Raw genomic sequence first — 20042 nt, 5'->3', positions numbered from 1 at the left:
CATTATACATAAAATATTTGAATATTTTTTCAGTATGGGATGCATTATCATATTTTACATTAATTTATATGAAAAAAATTGTTTTGCTTAATGAGTGTTTTGCATCAGGAGTAAGATTCTGAAACAAATTATGCTCATTAAGTGAGGTTCCTGTACTGCTAAAGCTTTGTGGCAATGTCCTTTTTAGTGGATTCTTCATGTTCTTTTAAACAAATATTCAAGAAGCATGCCACTGCTTCTATGTATTCCAACTCACTACCAACTCTATTACCCAATACTAGGATGGTGTGGACTTCAAAGAGATGTTAAGGATTTTTTGGATCTTTAGCATTCTTGAGTAATGATTAGATCATAGGGCTTCTTTTATAAGCTATTCTACAGTTATTTGCTCTGGCTATTTCCTTATGTATGACTAAAGTTGCTTGATGTATTTAACCATTTTGAAAGGCTTAATATGGAGGATCTATTTTAAGCTTACAAACAAATAAATTTTAGTTTTTAATATAGTACAGAAAATTGTAATCTTAATTTATGAATGCATGTACTATAAATACAGTACATACTTGTAAATGTATATATTTTAATATGATTTTATGTACTTTAAACATTTTTCTAGTGATATTACGACTTCAATATTTGTGGCGGACAGACGTAAAGTCGAATAAAATGACTTAAACTTGATTTTTATTTTTCCATATACTTTNCATTCTTGAGTAATGATTAGATCATAGGGCTTCTTTTATAAGCTATTCTACAGTTATTTGCTCTGTATTTCCTTATGTATGACTAAAGTTGCTTGATGTATTTAACCATTTTGAAAGGCTTAATATGGTTCCTGTGCTGTAATTTGAAGATTATAGTTGGTGTATTAAGCCTTCTATGATCTTTGCATCATATCTGTGTGTATTGATGTAGTTGAGTTTTTTCTCCCAGTCAATTGTGTTGGATGAATGCATGAAGGTTATTTTGATTAAAGCTCTGAAATTGTTAATTTGAAGGAAAAAGAGTTGTGTGATTCTGTAGGTATGAAAATATGGCTTGTGTATAATATGGCTTGTGTGTTCTTACCAGTGTGTTTACAGAACACACTGGTAAGAATTTTTCCATTTTATCATCTTATAAGAATGTTCAGAAAGTGAACTGTTTCACAGCTTTTCTGTTCCACACATAGGTTGAGCACATAGTATTAATTCTGATACGAATGGAGAATCACAAAGTCATGGGTAACTGAATAAGTGTCGAGTTTATAGAAGTCAAATAAAATTCTTATTATAACCAAACAATATATTTAATGATAATTAAACAAAAGATGAAAATACAAAAATTAACATGACAACATTGGATTATCTATCTATAATTCTATATCTAGCGAGAGAGAGTTTACATTGATCTATCTATAAAATACCTCATAAATAATCTTCTTGAAATAACATTTGGACAAGTATTCGTTATGGCAGGCTGTCTATATTCTTTTGGGAATGTTTGTCTCTGGTATGTCTATTGACTTGAGCGATCCGTGCACATATGGCGGTGATTATTTGGAAGAGAGGCAGATGATATATGGCACATAGACCAAAATATTTTGGAGATTGATGATGACTGCACTTCTTATGTGTCTCCTGTGTATGGAGAGGTCCACACAAAAATGGCAATTTCAACCCTTTTATTTGAAAATTCTCTCCAATCAGGGGTAAAATGCATTAAGTTAGCAGTTCTTAATGCATTTTAATAAAAACCCCATTGTGGTTTAATTTTCATCTTCAAATGATAACAACAACATTCATGTATCTGAAGTATAACAGAATATGGTCTTAGAATGATGATAATGTTCACATTTCTAGTTGATGTATCACAAGTTCACATAAGGTCCCCAAGTTTGTGCTGCCTATTGGCGCACTTCTTATTTGTAAATATGTTATGTTCCCAAATTGGAATAATGAAGAATGACATGTCAGTTCATTCAAGAATACTAGCATGGTGTTTGCTCATGCCCTGTATGTTGTTAAAGAAGAAATTACATAACTTGCAGAAGCAAGATTCCAGCCTTATGTACAGTGAAGTATGGTTCTTCAAGGATAGATAAATTACAGAGATATTTTATTAGGATTTCCAAACTGATTATCATTTGTTCATAGGCATTGAGGTTTTTTTGTAACAAATTTGTTAAGGATTTTTTTAATGCCAAACATTGAAGAATTGCCTTGTCATCACTGGTTGTATTTGCTTTCCTAGTTTGTGTACCTTTGTGAATGCAGATGTGAGAATTCGAATGTACGAATAGAATTATTTTTTAAAATTAATTCTCAGTATAATATTTTGTTGTTAAAAGTGACAAGTTTCCCACTTTTTGATGATAAAAATTTGATGTGAACAAGGGAAAAGAACTTCCTTTTTTGTCATCCACTTCCTGAGCGAAATGTTATCATCACAAATGACAAGACTTCTGGCCTGCATGACTCATCTAGCCATCCTGTCAGATGGTCAAAATACTGACCCTGATTGGAGAGAATTTTCAAATAAAAGGGTTGAAATTGCCATTTTTGTGTGGACCTCTCCATACACAGGAGACACATAAGAAGTGCAGTCATCATCAATCTCCAAAATATTTTGGTCTATGTGCCATATATCATCTGCCTCTCTTCCAAATAATCACCGCCATATGTGCACGGATCGCTCAAGTCAATAGACATATCAGAGACAAACATTCCCAAAAGAATATAGACAGCCTGCCATAACGAATACTTGTCCAAATGTTATTTCAAGAAGATTATTTATGAGGTATTTTATAGATAGATCAATGTAAACTCTCTCTCACTAGATATAGAATTATAGATAGATAATCCAATGTTGTCATGTTAATTTTTGTATTTTCATCTTTTGTTTAATTATCATTAAATATATTGTTTGGTTATAATAAGAATTTTATTTGACTTCTATAAACTCGACACTTATTCAGTTACCCATGACTTTGTGATTCTCCATTTGTATCAGAATTAATACCCTCTTAGTTTTTAGAAATGCTTAGATTTAATCTATATTGCGAGTTAGGACATAAACTTTTACTATCCTAACTGGTGTCAGGAAAAACAGTCCTTAAGATCTAACAATCTTGAGACAAAATTATTTTAAGCCATCCAGTGACAGCAGATCTCACCAATCTGTCACCAATCAAAAAGATTTAGAGTTTATTATCTAACCCCAGGCTTCTCACACAAAGATGCATGGTATAGTAAGGGTGGAAACTGTAGCATTACATAGATTTAATATTTCAGCCATCAGCATGTTTGAGAAATGACAGACACTGTTTTGTAATTTGTCCTGTCTAATTATTAAATATAGCTATAATATAGTCCAATACAATCTGGCAGATCATTTGGAATTAAACATTTTGTTTAATTATTTCCACAAAGTTTCTTTGTCAATAATATAAATATCATGTTTTGTTTGTTTGTCATCAATTAAATGCTAATCATCGTCTATTATTAATTAATATTCAACATGTAATAAAATGAATAATGAGAACAACTAATTTTATTATTTTACAATAAAACTACAATTTTATATTTATGAAAAAACAAAATAAAAATATATGATACCTGAGGATTAAGTTTAATTAAATCATGTCTTCTTTCCGATAAATTAAATACCTAAATGATAAAAATTGAAAATTATAATTTAATATTAGNTAATTATCATTAAATATATTGTTTGGTTATAATAAGAATTTTATTTGACTTCTATAAACTCGACACTTATTCAGTTACCCATGACTTTGTGATTCTCCATTTGTATCAGAATTAATACCCTCTTAGTTTTTAGAAATGCTTAGATTTAATCTATATTGCGAGTTAGGACATAAACTTTTACTATCCTAACTGGTGTCAGGAAAAACAGTCCTTAAGATCTAACAATCTTGAGACAAAATTATTTTAAGCCATCCAGTGACAGCAGATCTCACCAATCTGTCACCAATCAAAAAGATTTAGAGTTTATTATCTAACCCCAGGCTTCTCACACAAAGATGCATGGTATAGTAAGGGTGGAAACTGTAGCATTACATAGATTTAATATTTCAGCCATCAGCATGTTTGAGAAATGACAGACACTGTTTTGTAATTTGTCCTGTCTAATTATTAAATATAGCTATAATATAGTCCAATACAATCTGGCAGATCATTTGGAATTAAACATTTTGTTTAATTATTTCCACAAAGTTTCTTTGTCAATAATATAAATATCATGTTTTGTTTGTTTGTCATCAATTAAATGCTAATCATCGTCTATTATTAATTAATATTCAACATGTAATAAAATGAATAATGAGAACAACTAATTTTATTATTTTACAATAAAACTACAATTTTATATTTATGAAAAAACAAAATAAAAATATATGATACCTGAGGATTAAGTTTAATTAAATCATGTCTTCTTTCCGATAAATTAAATACCTAAATGATAAAAATTGAAAATTATAATTTAATATTAGAAATGCATAAAAAGATTTAAAATAAAATAAAAAATAACTTACTGGAATATAAATACTTAAAATAATCAAACACCTTAGTATTTCCAGCAATGAAGTATTTAATAAAAAATACAATGGTTTTTTTATTAAATACTTTTTTGCTGGAAATACTAAGGTATTTGAATATTTTAAAAAGATTTAGATGTTAACGTTAAATTTATATCTAATTTAAATTAATTAACTTACATCTCTAATAATTCAGCATTTTACAAAATATTTTCAGTTGAAACAAATTTAATTAAGCATCAAGTGTAATTAATTCTACACAAAATAATAATTTTTAAACAACAACAAATGCTTAATTGCTAATGCAATTACTTATTGTGTCATTGTCACAATTCAGGGCTGCAATTTTTAATCATATTTTTAATTCATTTAATTTAAAATATATGCTCTCCACATCAAATTTGTATTGGCCTGCCCTGTACATCATACTTTTCCTTTAGCAATTGAGTTGTGTCCATCATCTATTATCTAACTCCTTTCAGGGGAAAATTTTTGAATTGAAATAACATGACTTCCAGTTTGCATTGGAAGTTTATATATAGGAAAAATGGGGCATTCTGTCCCTAAGGTTTCCATATATAGGTTCATCTTTCATCTATCTAACTCTGTTCTCGAAATTAAGAAAAGACAGATAGATAGACAACAGTGGGAATTTATAAATACAAGGGTAAATACAAGGGTGACTCCGAAAGTTTTGCAATACAGGAACACTATAAGGCCTAAAACAAAATATTTTTTATTTATATTCAAAGTACTTTCCTCTGGCCAAAATGCACTTATGTAGTTGCTCCTTCCAAAGATCAAAAGCACAACATCACTCATTTTCTGGAATGCTATCAAAATACTCTGTTAAGGAAGCTTCAATTTCATCCGCTGTGTAAAATTTTCAACTCCTCAAATGTTTTTTAAAATTAAAAATAGCCAGAATTCACACAATGCCATTTCTGGTGAATATGGTGGATGTTGAATGATTCTTATATTGTTGGCTTGAAGGAAATCACTAGCCTTCTTGGCAGTGTGTGATGAAGGATTATCATGATGCAAAATTTGACCTCAGATTTTCAGTTACTCCAGAATTCTAGTTAGACAACCTGTACTGTATCAATTAGCCATTACTTTCTTCTATTCATCAAACTTAATTGTTTTTGCCAGATCAGTGCTACTGAAAAAACAGCAAATATGATATTTTTTATTGCTCTCTGCCTTTTCATAGTTGTTGGAATTGGATCATCTTTATGGATCCATACCTAACTTTCTTGACATGTGAGACAGTCATAAAATGGTATGTATGTCTCATCACCTGTGACAATCTTGGAAATAATCTGGTTTCCACTTTGGTTCAACATTTCCAGAATTTTCTTAGAGATTCTGACATGCTCTGACTTTTGGAAATCTGTTAACTCATCAAGACACTACTTTTTTAACTGTAACTACTTATGCAGAATGTCTATAGCTGCAAAGGCTCCAATCTGTAGTCTCTCTTGTATCATTTCATATGTACAACTTTGGTCTTCTGAAATCATACATTGGACAGCTATTACATTTTTAGGAGTCACTGCTGTTTGCACTTGCCCTTCACATGGTTCATCTTGGAAGGAAATATGACACCTATGAAATTTTTTGTACCATCTGAAAACAATAGAAAAGGATGGAGCATCTTCCCCAAAAACCAATTTCAATTATTTATAACAGCTTTTGTCATTCAGTCTATTGTGGCAGTCGGCCATATATATATATATATATATGCAGTGTATTTGTACATATCAAAACTTGTATATTTATATAGTCATAATTCTATCCTATTTCGGTGATTTCCTCTATTTTTTTCTTCTATCCATTCCTGGAACTTTCTGGGATGACCGTTATTGCCTTTAGGTAGTATTAGCCATTCCACAAACAGGAGGAGAACAATAGGAAGTAGGGTGACTGGGTGAAAAACGATTGACGAGTTGGTCAGTTTTTGAACTGGAGACCGAAGGGTTAAGTAAGATTTTACGTATTCAGTTAGGCTAAGAAAATTGTTACATTCTATGAGAAAGTTATATTCCTAAATTGTATGAAAACCCAACAAAGAAAAAAATCCTGATGTGACGCACCTCGAATTTTGTAAAGTTTTACAAGAACAGTTGAAATTCTTTAGAACCTAACCCATTTGTCATGAATAAAGAAAGGATTGTGTAACTTTAGAAGTTATCGTGTGCCTTAGAAGTCGTCGTGAATAAAGAAAGGATTGTGTAACCTTAGAAGTTGTCATGTGCCTTTCCTTTTGTTTGTACGTTTTCTTTGTGGGCAACATCATATCACATAACAAACTATCACATTAACATACCTTAGTATTTTATATCTGTCATTATTAGCTGAACAGGGGAGTGAAATTTAATCTTCCTTGAAATGCATACCACACATATGACACTACAATTAAATTTATATGCTCCATTTGCATCAATAAAGATAATTAATATGTCTACATTATAAAGGTCTTCTGACTCAATCATAGGTGTGTAACATGTCCATAAATTAAGCAACAAAATGAGCTTAAACAAGGACTAAAAAAAAACTTAAAACTATTTAAAATATAATTTAAAAATACTGATCTTACAACAATACTGATCTTACAACAATACTTTAGCTNTCAGATTTTCAGTTACTCCAGAATTCTAGTTAGACAACCTGTACTGTATCAATTAGCCGTTACTTTCTTCTATTCATCAAACTTAATTGTTTTTGCCAGATCAGTGCTACTGAAAAAACAGCAAATATGATATTTTTTATTGCTCTCTGCCTTTTCATTCCTTGTTCTATCTGTTCCTGGAACTTTCTGGACCGTTATTGCTTTTGAATAGGATTAGCCATTCCACGAACAGGAGGAGAACAATAGGAGGTAGGATGACCAGGTGAAAAATAACCAACGAGTTGGTCAGTTTTTGGACTGGAGACTGAAGGGGTTAGAGACATTGTTAAGAAGGTCGAAGGGAAATCTAGACAACAGGATCATGAGGACAAAGACCATTAAGAAAGGAGGTACGAAAGGAGATCTGTACTAATACAAGGCTCGAAAACGTTTTTTGAACCTCAGAGAAGATTGCATAGTTTGGTACGAGAAGAAGGATTGTACTTAGGCATTGAATTGGGAAGAGAATTCGAAAATCGAAAACCCTGTGGTCAGCAAAAAAATCAACGAGATGGCAAGTACAATAACCTCCAAAAGAACTCCTACCCAAAGAGTATATCGGTGCAGACAAAAGAACAAATCCCGGGTGACTGTAGACTTCCATTCTTCCTCATTCCTCGCTTTCATATCCCTATTTCTCTCTTTAGGTTAAGTTAATTTTAAGGTAGTTTAAGAGTTAGTTAAGTAAGATTTACATATGCTGTTAGGCTAAGAAAATTGTTACATGCAGTAGCGTAGCATAGTGGGGGCGCAGGGGCGGCCCACCCTGGGCAGCACTTTTTAGGGGGCTGCAAAATTACGTTTTAGGGGACAGCAAAATTTCACAATAAATAATAATAATATCTTGTAAGAATTTGAACCATTTATTTCATATTTTATCCACCTACAACTCAGACTGATTGAAATGAGCATGGAATAGTGTTACCATCCATCCGGATAGTCCGGGAATCGACTCGCCGTCCAGGGATATCGTGTGAAACCTGTTGACCATTTTCTTTTTGCTTGTACAATTTATTCGTACACCTACCACATCCAATACAGCTAGGTCACTTGCATTACTCCTATCCAAGTCTTCCTAGTTGCTAACTGTAACTGATTTAGAACCAGCATACATTGCACATTATTCTTCACATTGCAAAATGACATACACATGCATCAGGAACTTCTATTCGAACAAACATCACCTGCCGTCCGGGTCAGCGATTTTAATAAGGTGGCAACACTAGCACGGAATTTTTCATTACTTATTCTGTGACAAAACTGAATTTTAGTCTTTTAAATTGAGATACCTAAATAAGAGGGGGCAAAATTTTCCTCTGCCCCGGGTGGCTGACACCCACGCTACGCCACTGGTTACATGACTATTCTGTGGGAAAGTTATATTCCTGAATTGTATGAAAACCCAACAAAAAAAAAAATCTCAACATGATGCACTTCAAATTTTGTAAAGTTTTACAAGAACAGTTGGAATTCTTTAGAATCTAACCCATTCATTGTGAATAAAGAAAGGATTGTGTAACCTAAGAAGTTGTCATGTGCCTTTCCTTTTGTTCGTATGTTTCCTTCGCTGGCAACATCACATCACATAATAAACTACCACACTATCACAAAAACCATAGTAAATCATTGCACGAAGTGCTTCTCTAGAAAGTTCCTTTGTTACTATTAGAAAGAGGGTTTGTCTCATTTAGATTAAGGGAGATTAATGAAATTTGTTTATGCATAATGTGTCATATAAAGTTTATTATAAAAAAAGAAAAAACACTTTAATTCATCACGAATGGTTTTCTTGTATTGAAAAAGTTTCACAGTAACCCCTGTAAATAACAGTTAATAAATCTGTAAATAATTATTGCTTACTAATTCATCATTAAGAGAATTTTACCAATGAAACATATTAAGTGACTTATTATGCAATTAGTATTACAATCAAATTTAATAAGAGAATTTTTCATTCAACTGATCACATAATTCAATTAATTGAAATAAATTTTTTCAAATAAAAAACATGAGATACTGCCATATTTCCATCATTAGTAATGACATNATTGCTTACTAATTCATCATTAAGAGAATTTTACCAATGAAACATATTAAGTGACTTATTATGCAATTAGTATTACAATCAAATTTAATAAGAGAATTTTTCATTCAACTGATCACATAATTCAATTAATTGAAATAAATTTGTTCAAATAAAAAACATGAGATACTGCCATATTTCCATCATTAGTAATGACATTAATTTAATTAATGACAAACTTTGAAATATTAAATTATCATCATCTAAATATACTTACAAATCAGTTTTTATATTTTACATGAAATTTTTCAAAATGTTCTCGTATTCTCAATAACATTTTGAATTATATAGGTAACAAACATGAACAAAATGTTTAATACAATTAGTAATAGAAGTGAAAAAACCTCTAATTATGAAGCTAAATTGAAAAATTTCTCTTTGAAATAATATGAAAAATTAAAAACAGTGTGGCCGTACGCCTTATTTTGTATATTTTATTATTAGTATTTCCTTCGTTTCTTTTTTTTTTTTGTTAGTTTCTTTGTCTATCTCCTTCCAGAAACTTCTTCCCTAATCCTTTCCTGGTAAGATAATGGTGACCTATTTTCAAGACAAAGAAAAGGCAGTAGCCTGAGGACTAAGGGGTCGAACAAGACTTCATTTTTTGTTTGGCGTTTGGGGGGAAGGGTTTTTTTTTAAGGCCTTCCGTTTGCTCTGTTATCGACAGAAGAAGGAAGGAGACAATAAGCCGAAGCTAATAATCGAGAGGAGATAGAAGCATATCCCGAGAAGAGAATATTTGGGAGCTTATTCTGAGAGTCAGATAGAGTTAACCAATCAACTATTTCTCCAAGAGTTGATAAGTCTGATATCACCACCATCAATCCAAGATTGTCAATACTTTGGGTACCCATTCTTTTTCTATCAAATATCCAGCTATCCTATTGCTTATATTTTCTTCCTCCCATTTAGTATAAGTAGCTTTAAGTATTTAGTTATAGTTCCCTTTTTTTTGTACCATGGTGAATAGTATTGTCACAAGATTTTTATTAACTGCCAAAATTGTCTACAAAACACCAAACGAGGAGTGTCGGAATATAAAAGAATCCTGATACAGAAAATAAACATGGGTGAAGAAAGATTATCTAGTTGTATTGTTTGCTTTTCCTCTAGTTGGAAATACACTCACCACATGCATATCTTACAACAGATTTACTAATATGTAAAAATAAAATTATACAATATACATTGTTAAGGAGCATTAGGGGAATGTGCCTAGGGGAGGTAATGTATCCTAAGATTAAATGTAGACTCTTATAACTCACCACATGCATATCTTACAGGCTCATGTATTTAAGGATTCCTACAACATGAAATTCTTATAAAGCGGAATGTATCTACTGTGTTATATGGGGGTCGACTGTAATCAAAAGAAAGTAACTGAAGAATTAAATACTTTATTGCTAATTATTGTTTTAATAATAAAGTTAACTGTCAATGTTTTCCTGTTTAAATATCATTTAATGGTTTTGAGTAGAAAATTTTATAAAAATATGTAGTAAGTTCATGGAAAATTTTATAAAAATATGTAGTAAGTTCATGGAAAATTTTATACTCTTCTAGGCAAAAATAGATATATAAAATATGTAAATTTTACATAATTAATAAAGTTAAAATAATCTTTATTTTTCTTAATTTGATTTGTGAAAGTAAAAGAAGAAGAAAAAATACAATAAATAAATTAATAAAAATAATTATAAAGACAGATTTTTAAGTTTGTTATGAAATTTTATTTTATTAATAATTATGTTTGTCATTATATTTACTATCATTAATTATAAATAAAGTTTTTAATTACATAATAACAATATATATAATAACAATTAATAACAATATATATTATTATAGGGTTATAATTATTATTGTTATTATAGAATAAGCAATTAAAAATGTATTTATTATATTGTGAAAATAGTTCATAATTTTGAATATTTTTAACATTCTAAAATTAGGATAAATTAAAATTCCTAATTTATTTAAAGATTGTTACAATTATATGTATTAAGAAACTGCATGTTTCCATACAAAATGCNATACTACAGTTGAAAACAATGATAAAATTGCCATTGCATATTCGAATATAAATTTATATATGCATATTCTCAATGAAAGCACTGTATTGTCGAATACGGGATAGCTTCAATGGCAAAAATATTTGAATCGTGTGAAGTAGCCAGATTACAGGCATTCGCACATGCACTTTACAGATCACCAACCTCTTACTGTTTAGCTTGTGGATGCTACACACCAAAATATCATATAACACTTCCAATGATTCTATCCAGAGCCGGCACAGCTTCCCTATCATCAAATGTCACCACACACCACTACAGTGTACAGTGTAAGAAAACTATACAAATATTTTTATAGAAAGTATATGGTCAGGTAGAATAAATATAACTATGGAGTAACTGCACCTTTTCATATCTGATCAGCCAATCAAAATTAAGCTGATACCAATACATTGATATAGAAAAAATTTCTTATTCAATATTCTTAGAGCAAACTGGATATGAGACAATGAGATACAAAAACAATAACAATGCAAAATTTAATTATGGTATATAACTGGACAACAAATGCATTCTCACAACAGAATACCACAAAGAGATGCATGGTAAATTACTTTCTTATACTCAAAAAAATTCACAGGAATACCAACATAAAAGTAGTCTATAAATAGTCTCACAATTTTTAGTATACTCAGAAATGATAAACAGAAAGAAAAATTGTTCCACTGAACTGGGAGTCTTGTCCATCCCACTGGAAGACCGGAATTTTTATCAAAAGTTAACATAATGGAACCACTGCACAGAACCTGAAAGCAAGGCTCAAGCATCAATATTGACCCTTTCAAAACCTTTGTGTTTCCAGTAAGGTATAATGTTTACTTGAGTGAACAAACGTTTTAGAAACTCCAACGAGTTCTGCTTCAGGTTCAATGGTGTTCCAACTTCCAGTTACAGGATTCCAGTAATCAAGTAGTGTAAAGCATCAATATACAATTTTTTTGCATTAAATTTTCAAATTTAAATGTTAGTAATTAAATTTTTTACTTTTACATTTAATTTTATGTTGTATTCATTTAAATTTATAACTTTCACATTTGTAATTTGTACTTTGCTCTCTTTTAATAAAACTAACATTCTAAAATTAAAAGAGAGCAAAGTACAAATTAATTTTGTATTTGAACTGTTAGTCTGTTCCATTTCTGTAGGTTCTAACTGGGTAAAACCTATGAATAGATTGAAAATGTTTTTAATGTATTAAACTCACTACTAAAAGTCAATAAAGTGTGTTTTTGTATCTCGTTGATTTGTAATTCATAAATACAGGTATTGATAGTATTCTAGTTGGTTTCAACATGGCTGCTTCTGTGATTGCAAAAGCAATTTGAAAATCTAGATAAATTTGATCTATTCTTTTAACAGGGTGCAGGTACAGTAATTTTTGTATTTAAAATCCAATATTTGTGATTTCAAGATACTATATTTAGATGAATATTATAAAATGTTAGATACAAATATGTTTCATGTATGTGCTTTGTCACAACAAGCTAGGATATATTTACCTCATAAAATTTTCATCATTGGGGTAAGTACACTCATGCCAGTGGTGTAAATGACCCCCTTGTTTTCTATATGTAAACTCTAATCTAATTTAAATTATTCTCTATTAGGCTAAGTATCATATTATGTAACAAATTCTATTTTAATTTATTCTGGATTACTATAGAATCTAAAGTATTAACTGTATTTACTATAGATTTGCTATTGTTGAATGAATAATTTTACTTTAAACACCAATGCCTAAACAACAGCGGCGTGCCGTGACATTTGATGATAGGGAAGCTATGTTTCTGTAAGAAGCCGACTTCCAGGGGCAATCAGTTAATTCTTTCTTTAAATGTATTTTTAATAGATTATTTATCTGACATACTTAATAAATAAACAAGTTCAATATAATTACCTCTGTTATTAGTTTCAATAGGTTTCCTTTGTCCTCTAAATGCCAATTCTTGCTTTGATAAAAACATATAACATCTATTTATTTAGATATAATACTGAATATCTATTAACTGCATTATTTCTGTTCTAAATCAAAAGAATAGAACAAGAATAGATTATAAATATTACATAGATTAATGTAATATTTTAACAATAAAAATAATATATTTTCAAACTTTTACTTCCTATTTATAAATGTTTTGATTGTTTAATGTCCTAAAGAGTATTTGTTCGTAAGTTTCAATAATAAACAAGGAATAAAATAATAAATTTATCCAAAAATACTGTCTTAAAGTGTTTAATGTATTCCAACACGTATCTATAAACCTTTCACCGGTGCGCGTATCATCACACTCTACAACAGTACAACAGTTACGTTACAAACGTTTTTGAACCGTTACAGTTCTTCTTCAGGTAACGATCCCCTAACGGAAGATTCCATCAGGTAACGATCCTCTAACCGTTAGGGGATCNTTCAATATCGCAATTACATTCCGAATCGCTAGCCACGATATAAGGGCTAAAATTAAAAATAAGATTATAAAAACTTACTCGGTGAAATAAAATGTGTGGTGGATATACATACCTGGTACAAAACATTCTTCAATTGTATGAATATACTTTTAAAGAATATAGCTTTAAATACAGCTTTGTAATGAAACGTACATGAAAATAACATAAAATATTCTTTACTCTTTAAATCTTAACCACTTAGTCAAATAGCTCCCTACGAGTGGAATCAGAGACGGTCCTGCTAGGTGTGCGGTGTGTACATGCACGCGGGCTGCAAAATCCCGAGGGTGCCGATACCGGTCAATGTCAAATGTCAAAAGATGCGAGAGGGTTCTTGTAAATTTTAAATGTTTCTCACCATAGCTGTAAAAGTCTAAATATGTTAAATTTAATAGATTGTCCATCATTTGTTTTATAACTAATTCGTTTTAGGACCAGGTGTCGTCCACGGAAATTTCCAAAATTTACAACTTTTTGGTCACTCTCGTCGAACTGGAAAAATGTCTGTCTTTATTATATCTAATATTTCGAAGAAATCACTTCCACTGTACTTGGCTAGAGATTAGTTCGGTTAAGTTTTTGTTCAAGTAAAATTTTGGCTCTTTCATCAGGGTTTTGTGTCCCCAATTCCCTAATCACTTAATTATTTAACTACTTCTTAAGTAGAAATAAGTCGAAACCAGTTACTTTGTACTCGAATATTTGTAGTCTCAGGAAAAAGTGGAAAGATAAATTTTTATGACAAACGGATACATAAATCGTAAATTTAAGGAAAATAAATTCTAGAGCTTTTTCTGTACCTCGTGCATCTCTCTCATTCGTTAAATTTAGTTGTAAATGATGCTACCAAAGTAACAATTAATTTTTTAACATTATACAAGAATTATACACGTTTTTTTCTACATCCCCTTAAAGATGGGATATACGAAATCGTAATATCACTGGTTTAACATTGAAATCCGTGAGTACTATAAAATCGGAGAACGGAATAAATATATCAAATATTTTAATGGATTTTTTAACTCCTATCAACTATACAGAACTATCTAAAAACATACCAGTAAATTCTTATCGGTTGGGTTAAGTTATAAATTTACTCGTTATTCACGTAATCGGCCAAATATCTAGCAGGCGGGCGGCTAACAGCCAAGATTCGGTCCCTGATAGAATTGGAAGCTTTGGAATGTGTAGCATCGATTCAAGGTCGTAGGCTTCCACCAGCTAAACCAGGTGAGGTTGGTGCTCTGTAAAGNCCTCGTGCATCTCTCTCATTCGTTAAATTTAGTTGTAAATGATGCTACCAAAGTAACAATTAATTTTTTAACATTATACAAGAATTATACACGTTTTTTTCTACATCCCCTTAAAGATGGGATATACGAAATCGTAATATCACTGGTTTAACATTGAAATCCGTGAGTACTATAAAATCGGAGAACGGAATAAATATATCAAATATTTTAATGGATTTTTTAACTCCCATCAACTATACAGAACTATCTAAAAACATACCAGTAAATTCTTATCGGTTGGGTTAAGTTATAAATTTACTCGTTATTCACGTAATCGGCCAAATATCTAGCAGGCGGGCGGCTAACAGCCAAGATTCGGTCCCTGATAGAATTGGAAGCTTTGGAATGTGTAGCATCGATTCAAGGTCGTAGGCTTCCACCAGCTAAACCAGGTGAGGTTGGTGCTCTGTAAAGTGCATGCGCAAATCAGACTTTTTGGAATCTGACAATACAGAGATTCCACTCTGCCACATATTTGAATATACAATAGCAATCTTATCTTTTTTTTCACGTATAGTATAGAAACTTGTAATAAGATATATAATGCGGTTATAATAAAATATTGTGCGATTATTTTCATATTAAAATTAATATGTATTTATTTTTTATAAAATACAAGGGAAGCGGCACTTCCACCGCTTCTAATGACTGCATGCCACTGCTAAACAAATTATATTATGATAAGTTTAAGTTATCAAAATAATATTTAAAAGTTAACTCTTACCATATATCTTGTTCCATGCTTTGTTTTCAACATGTGTGCTACTTCTTTTAAGTTACTTTTATAAAGAGCATTGCTACCCATTTCTGGAAATGTGATAGCTAAAATAATAAAAATTTTAATTTTATTCTAATAAAATTTACATGTTTATATTTATATTATTTATATCTAAAAAGTTTCAGAACTCATAGAAAAGAGAATATATATGCTATGTATTTCATACATTAAAAAATAAAGTACAGTAACCCCTCATTTTATTGTGCCTCATTATATCACAGATTCAGATATATCACACTGTTTTTTGGTCCCCAAATTTTAAAAGCACTTGAGTTAATAAATTTTAAATTATCAATTGCCATTGAATTTCTTTTTGCAACAAAATACAGTATTTTACTCATACCACTGCCTTTCAAACTACCACTACCACTGCAGGTGAAACAATAAATTTGTCAAGATCTAATAAGCAAAACAGGTGGACAGATCAATTATCATTTATGTCTCCTTTTGATATTAAAAGTTGTTTATTTATTGGTTTTAAGTACTGTCTTCTCATTTAAAACTTTCTGTGAACTTTCCAATTCACTGTCTAATGTGTAAGGAAAAGATTTCTTTATTTCTGAACAGAAAGTTCTAAACTTTTTATACACTAATTACTTTACTTTGCTTTTTAGAGAATTTTTACTCTGTNAATTGACGCCCAGCAATGGCGCACTTGTAATCTACATTCTTCCTCTTTCTCTTCCCTGTCTTCCCCCCTCTTTCTTCAATCCCCCTTATTTCCTCCCTTCCTCTCCCTCGCTGGCTATGCCTTTCGGTGCGGCCAGGATCTATCAACTAACTATATATAGGAGCAACTATGCGGAACCTGAAGAAAAGGATTGATGAGCACAAATACTCAGTAAATAGGAGCCTTGATAGCACGGTCCTCGCAGCATTTGCAAAACAACAAGGAATTGAAGTATATTGGGATCAGGCAGCGATTATTAAACCTACAAGATCAATACAAGCGGTGAAACACCTGGAAAAAGTTGAGATACACAAGGTGCATACTACCGCGCAGTGCATCAACCACAGAGATGCTGAAAGTTTATCAACAGCCTGGAAGTCCTTTTATGATAATGTAGATTAACTATTGCAACTGCATAGGCGGCGTTATTAATTGTTTTTATAATATTGCTTTATATATGATGATGTTATTTTTAATTATTTAGGTTTAATCTATACGTTTTATAAGGTATGCGCATGCGCTTTAGCATTAAGTTGTAAATAAGCGATGTGAAATTTTTTGTATTTTTTCAAATACTTTGTTCATTATATAGTTCGAATTTTGAACTGAAGAAGATCGGTTAAAACGATCTAAAACGTTTTTCAACGATTAAAATTGTGCTGGAATAGAGAAAGGTGTTTGTTTATTTTTCAAAATAGTTCAAAAATATACATACAACTAACCCTCATGTAATGCTGTAGTTAGGTTCCACAAAATTGTCATATACAAATTGCATTATGTGGGACTCACATTATATATAAAAAGTGTGCTTATGTTCCAAAATGAATCTATCATGTAAACATGATACATAAATTTTGTTTTTCTTACAGGAAAAAACAATTTCATTTAAGAAATTAATTTCAACAATTTCATTTAAGAAAACATGAATTACACAACAAAAATAAACTTATTAAAATTCATAAAGTAAAGAATTGTACATAAAGAATCTTTCATTGAACACAAAAAATAAATTTTAGCCATCTTCTCTATCTTATTAAACAATATTTCACCAATACTCTTTATTTGCAAATTGTCAGATGTCTTTATTACTTGAAACCATTTGAACATTGCATAATTATTAACTTCTTTAGATTCTTCTTCTGGTTTAGTTTTGAAAGAAGCCAGTAATGAGAGTCTGCTGAGTGCTTTGTTGCAATTGTTTTTGAAGTTCATTATATGGTGCTAAACAAATTTCTAACTGTCTTTGAATAAATAAACAGATGATTTCATATGAACGCTCATATCAAAATTGCATGTATAAACACAGCATTACACAAGGATTGCTACAATTTGTGAACCATGTTTTATTGAAGTTGCATTGTATAAGTACCATGTTTTAGAAAGGTTACCTGTATATATAAAAACTATCAAAACTTTCATGTATTTAAACTTTTTATTGCCAAGTTCATATAATGAAGATTTAAACCAATGTTTAAGAAAGGTATTAATTAATATATTAAACAGAAGATAAAAGTCAAGACTAACACTAAATCAATAAATCATTATTTTTTACAATTGAAGACAATTTCTGGCAATTAAGTGTATGAGTTTCCTATAATACAGAAAACAACTATAAGACAATTTTAGATTATAACTAGTAAAACAATTGGATAATAAATAATAAATACTCAAAAATTCAAAGAAAATTATCGTGTAATCACAAATACTTCAGAAAGACTGAATCAAAAATGAAGTCATTCAAATGCTACATTCAAGATCAAGTAATTATGAGAATGAGAAGAATAATTCTCAACAGTACTAAATTACAAAGTTTGTTACTTGACTCCTAGAACATAAATTAATTTACTAATAAATTATTTTAGATTAAGTGTAGATTAAGCAAATTTTATCATAGTATGTTTTTTAGTGTTTAAACATTTGTATTAAAATTCTATATTTTGTGTATATTGGGATATTAATTTTAAATATCTTTAGTCATTACTATGTCTCTAAAAAATTTTTCCTTGTCTGTAATGCATTATATCTAGCAAATTTTTAATAATATAATTTATAATACATATGTCTCTAAAGACAGTGATATTTTAATAATTTAATACTCAATTTTTTCTTTTTAAACTTAATTTTAAAGGCTTAACCTTTAAAATGATCAGAGATAATTAAATTAATCTTCTGAATCAACAAATCATGTAAATATTGTCATATTTTATTTATTTATTTATTATTTTAAATGTTTATAACAATGTTATTCTTACCAATAATCCTTTCTGTAACATACATGATATCCATTATAAAACTTGTTGGTCTTTCATAAATCCTAAATTGAAAAAATAAATTAACTAGAGAACTTAAAAGAATATTTATACTACAGTACATTATTAATTATAATTAAACATAAAACTTATGATTTATTTATATTCTTAAGGTATATTTAATTTGGATTTAAATTAAATAGATTTGAATAACTGTAATTAGTCTAAAAATATTTATATTTAATTTCCATAAAAAAGAAAAAAAACAAATTATATTTATTTATTTATTATATCACAAGTAAGAAGTACCAATAGGCTATTGATCTCCACTTCCCATTTAACAAAATCCCAACAACAGTAAAAAAAAAAAAAAACATGTAAAAATATGTAAAAACCTGACACCTGTAAAGAGGATATATATAGGCATGTAAAACAAGATAGCTAAGAAGATAGGAAAAAAGTGTAAAAATACAATAATTATATTATTTGAAATTATTCAGCTTTGTAAATAACAATGCTAATTTATAAATTAACAATGTATACAGGTTGGCTCCTTTATGAAAAATATATTAAATTATGATTTGTATTATGAAAAATGCTTGGAGGTGGTTCATATTTTCTAAATGGTATTGCCTTTCTAATATTTTCTAAATAAATAAGTAAATAAATAAATGTTTGAATCTTAAACTGTTAAGATATTTTAAATCTAAAATTTAAAATTTTTGAAATCATTTTAAACTTAATTAAATGATAAATTTTAGCTTTTCATATTAAAACTTTATTATTTCTAATGTGATATTTGATAAGATAACTATTACAACTTATCAAAGCAATTTTGTTATTATTTTATTAATGTTAGTGAAACTTTAAACACATGATATGATGATATCTTATATGCAAATACTTTTTGATAAAGAACTATTTTAAATAGTTCTTTGACAAAAAATAACAAAGAACTATTTAAAATAATGAGAAAGAATGCAGAAATGATCATATAACATATCAATTTAGTGATAAAGATCCTTTACATATTTTTTTATAAAATATGTAAAGGATGGTGTGTTTAAAATTTTGAAACATATACAATATTCTCAATCTCAGAATATTTTAAGGAAATGAATAAAAAAATAATAATAATAATTACTAACCACCACAAAAACACTATATTATAAGTATATTCCACAAATTATCCTTGAGAACACAACACACAAACTATATTTTGACAGAGCAATTATAACAGATAAA

At 29.6% G+C, this 20042-nt stretch overlaps 1 protein-coding gene across 8 annotated transcripts in view; it reads right to left on the bottom strand.

The window, feature by feature from the left end:
- The window catches only part of LOC111637205 (tensin-like), a 142407-nt gene that overhangs the window by 67129 nt on the left and 55236 nt on the right, over positions 1-20042 (bottom strand). For 7 of the 8 annotated variants that reach the window (XM_023382640.1, XM_023382644.1, XM_023382638.1 and 4 more), the window contains 3 exons: positions 18801-18862; positions 15825-15922; positions 4401-4451 (listed from right to left, as the gene is read on the bottom strand). In XM_023382640.1, coding sequence (XP_023238408.1) covers positions 4401-4451; positions 15825-15922; positions 18801-18862 — 211 coding nt within the window. Of the gene's footprint in view, positions 1-3596; positions 3648-4400; positions 4452-15824; positions 15923-18800; positions 18863-20042 lie in introns of all 8 variants that reach the window. The other variant, XM_023382639.1, reaches the window with a different exon arrangement.

The sequence above is a fragment of the Centruroides sculpturatus genome, unplaced genomic scaffold (genome assembly GCF_000671375.1).
Source record: "Centruroides sculpturatus isolate CEXI.00-Female unplaced genomic scaffold, Cexi_2.0 scaffold1000, whole genome shotgun sequence".
Taxonomy (NCBI): domain Eukaryota; kingdom Metazoa; phylum Arthropoda; class Arachnida; order Scorpiones; family Buthidae; genus Centruroides; species Centruroides sculpturatus.
The sequence above is the reverse complement of the archived record's forward strand: the minus strand, read 5'-3'. Positions and strand labels throughout refer to the sequence as shown.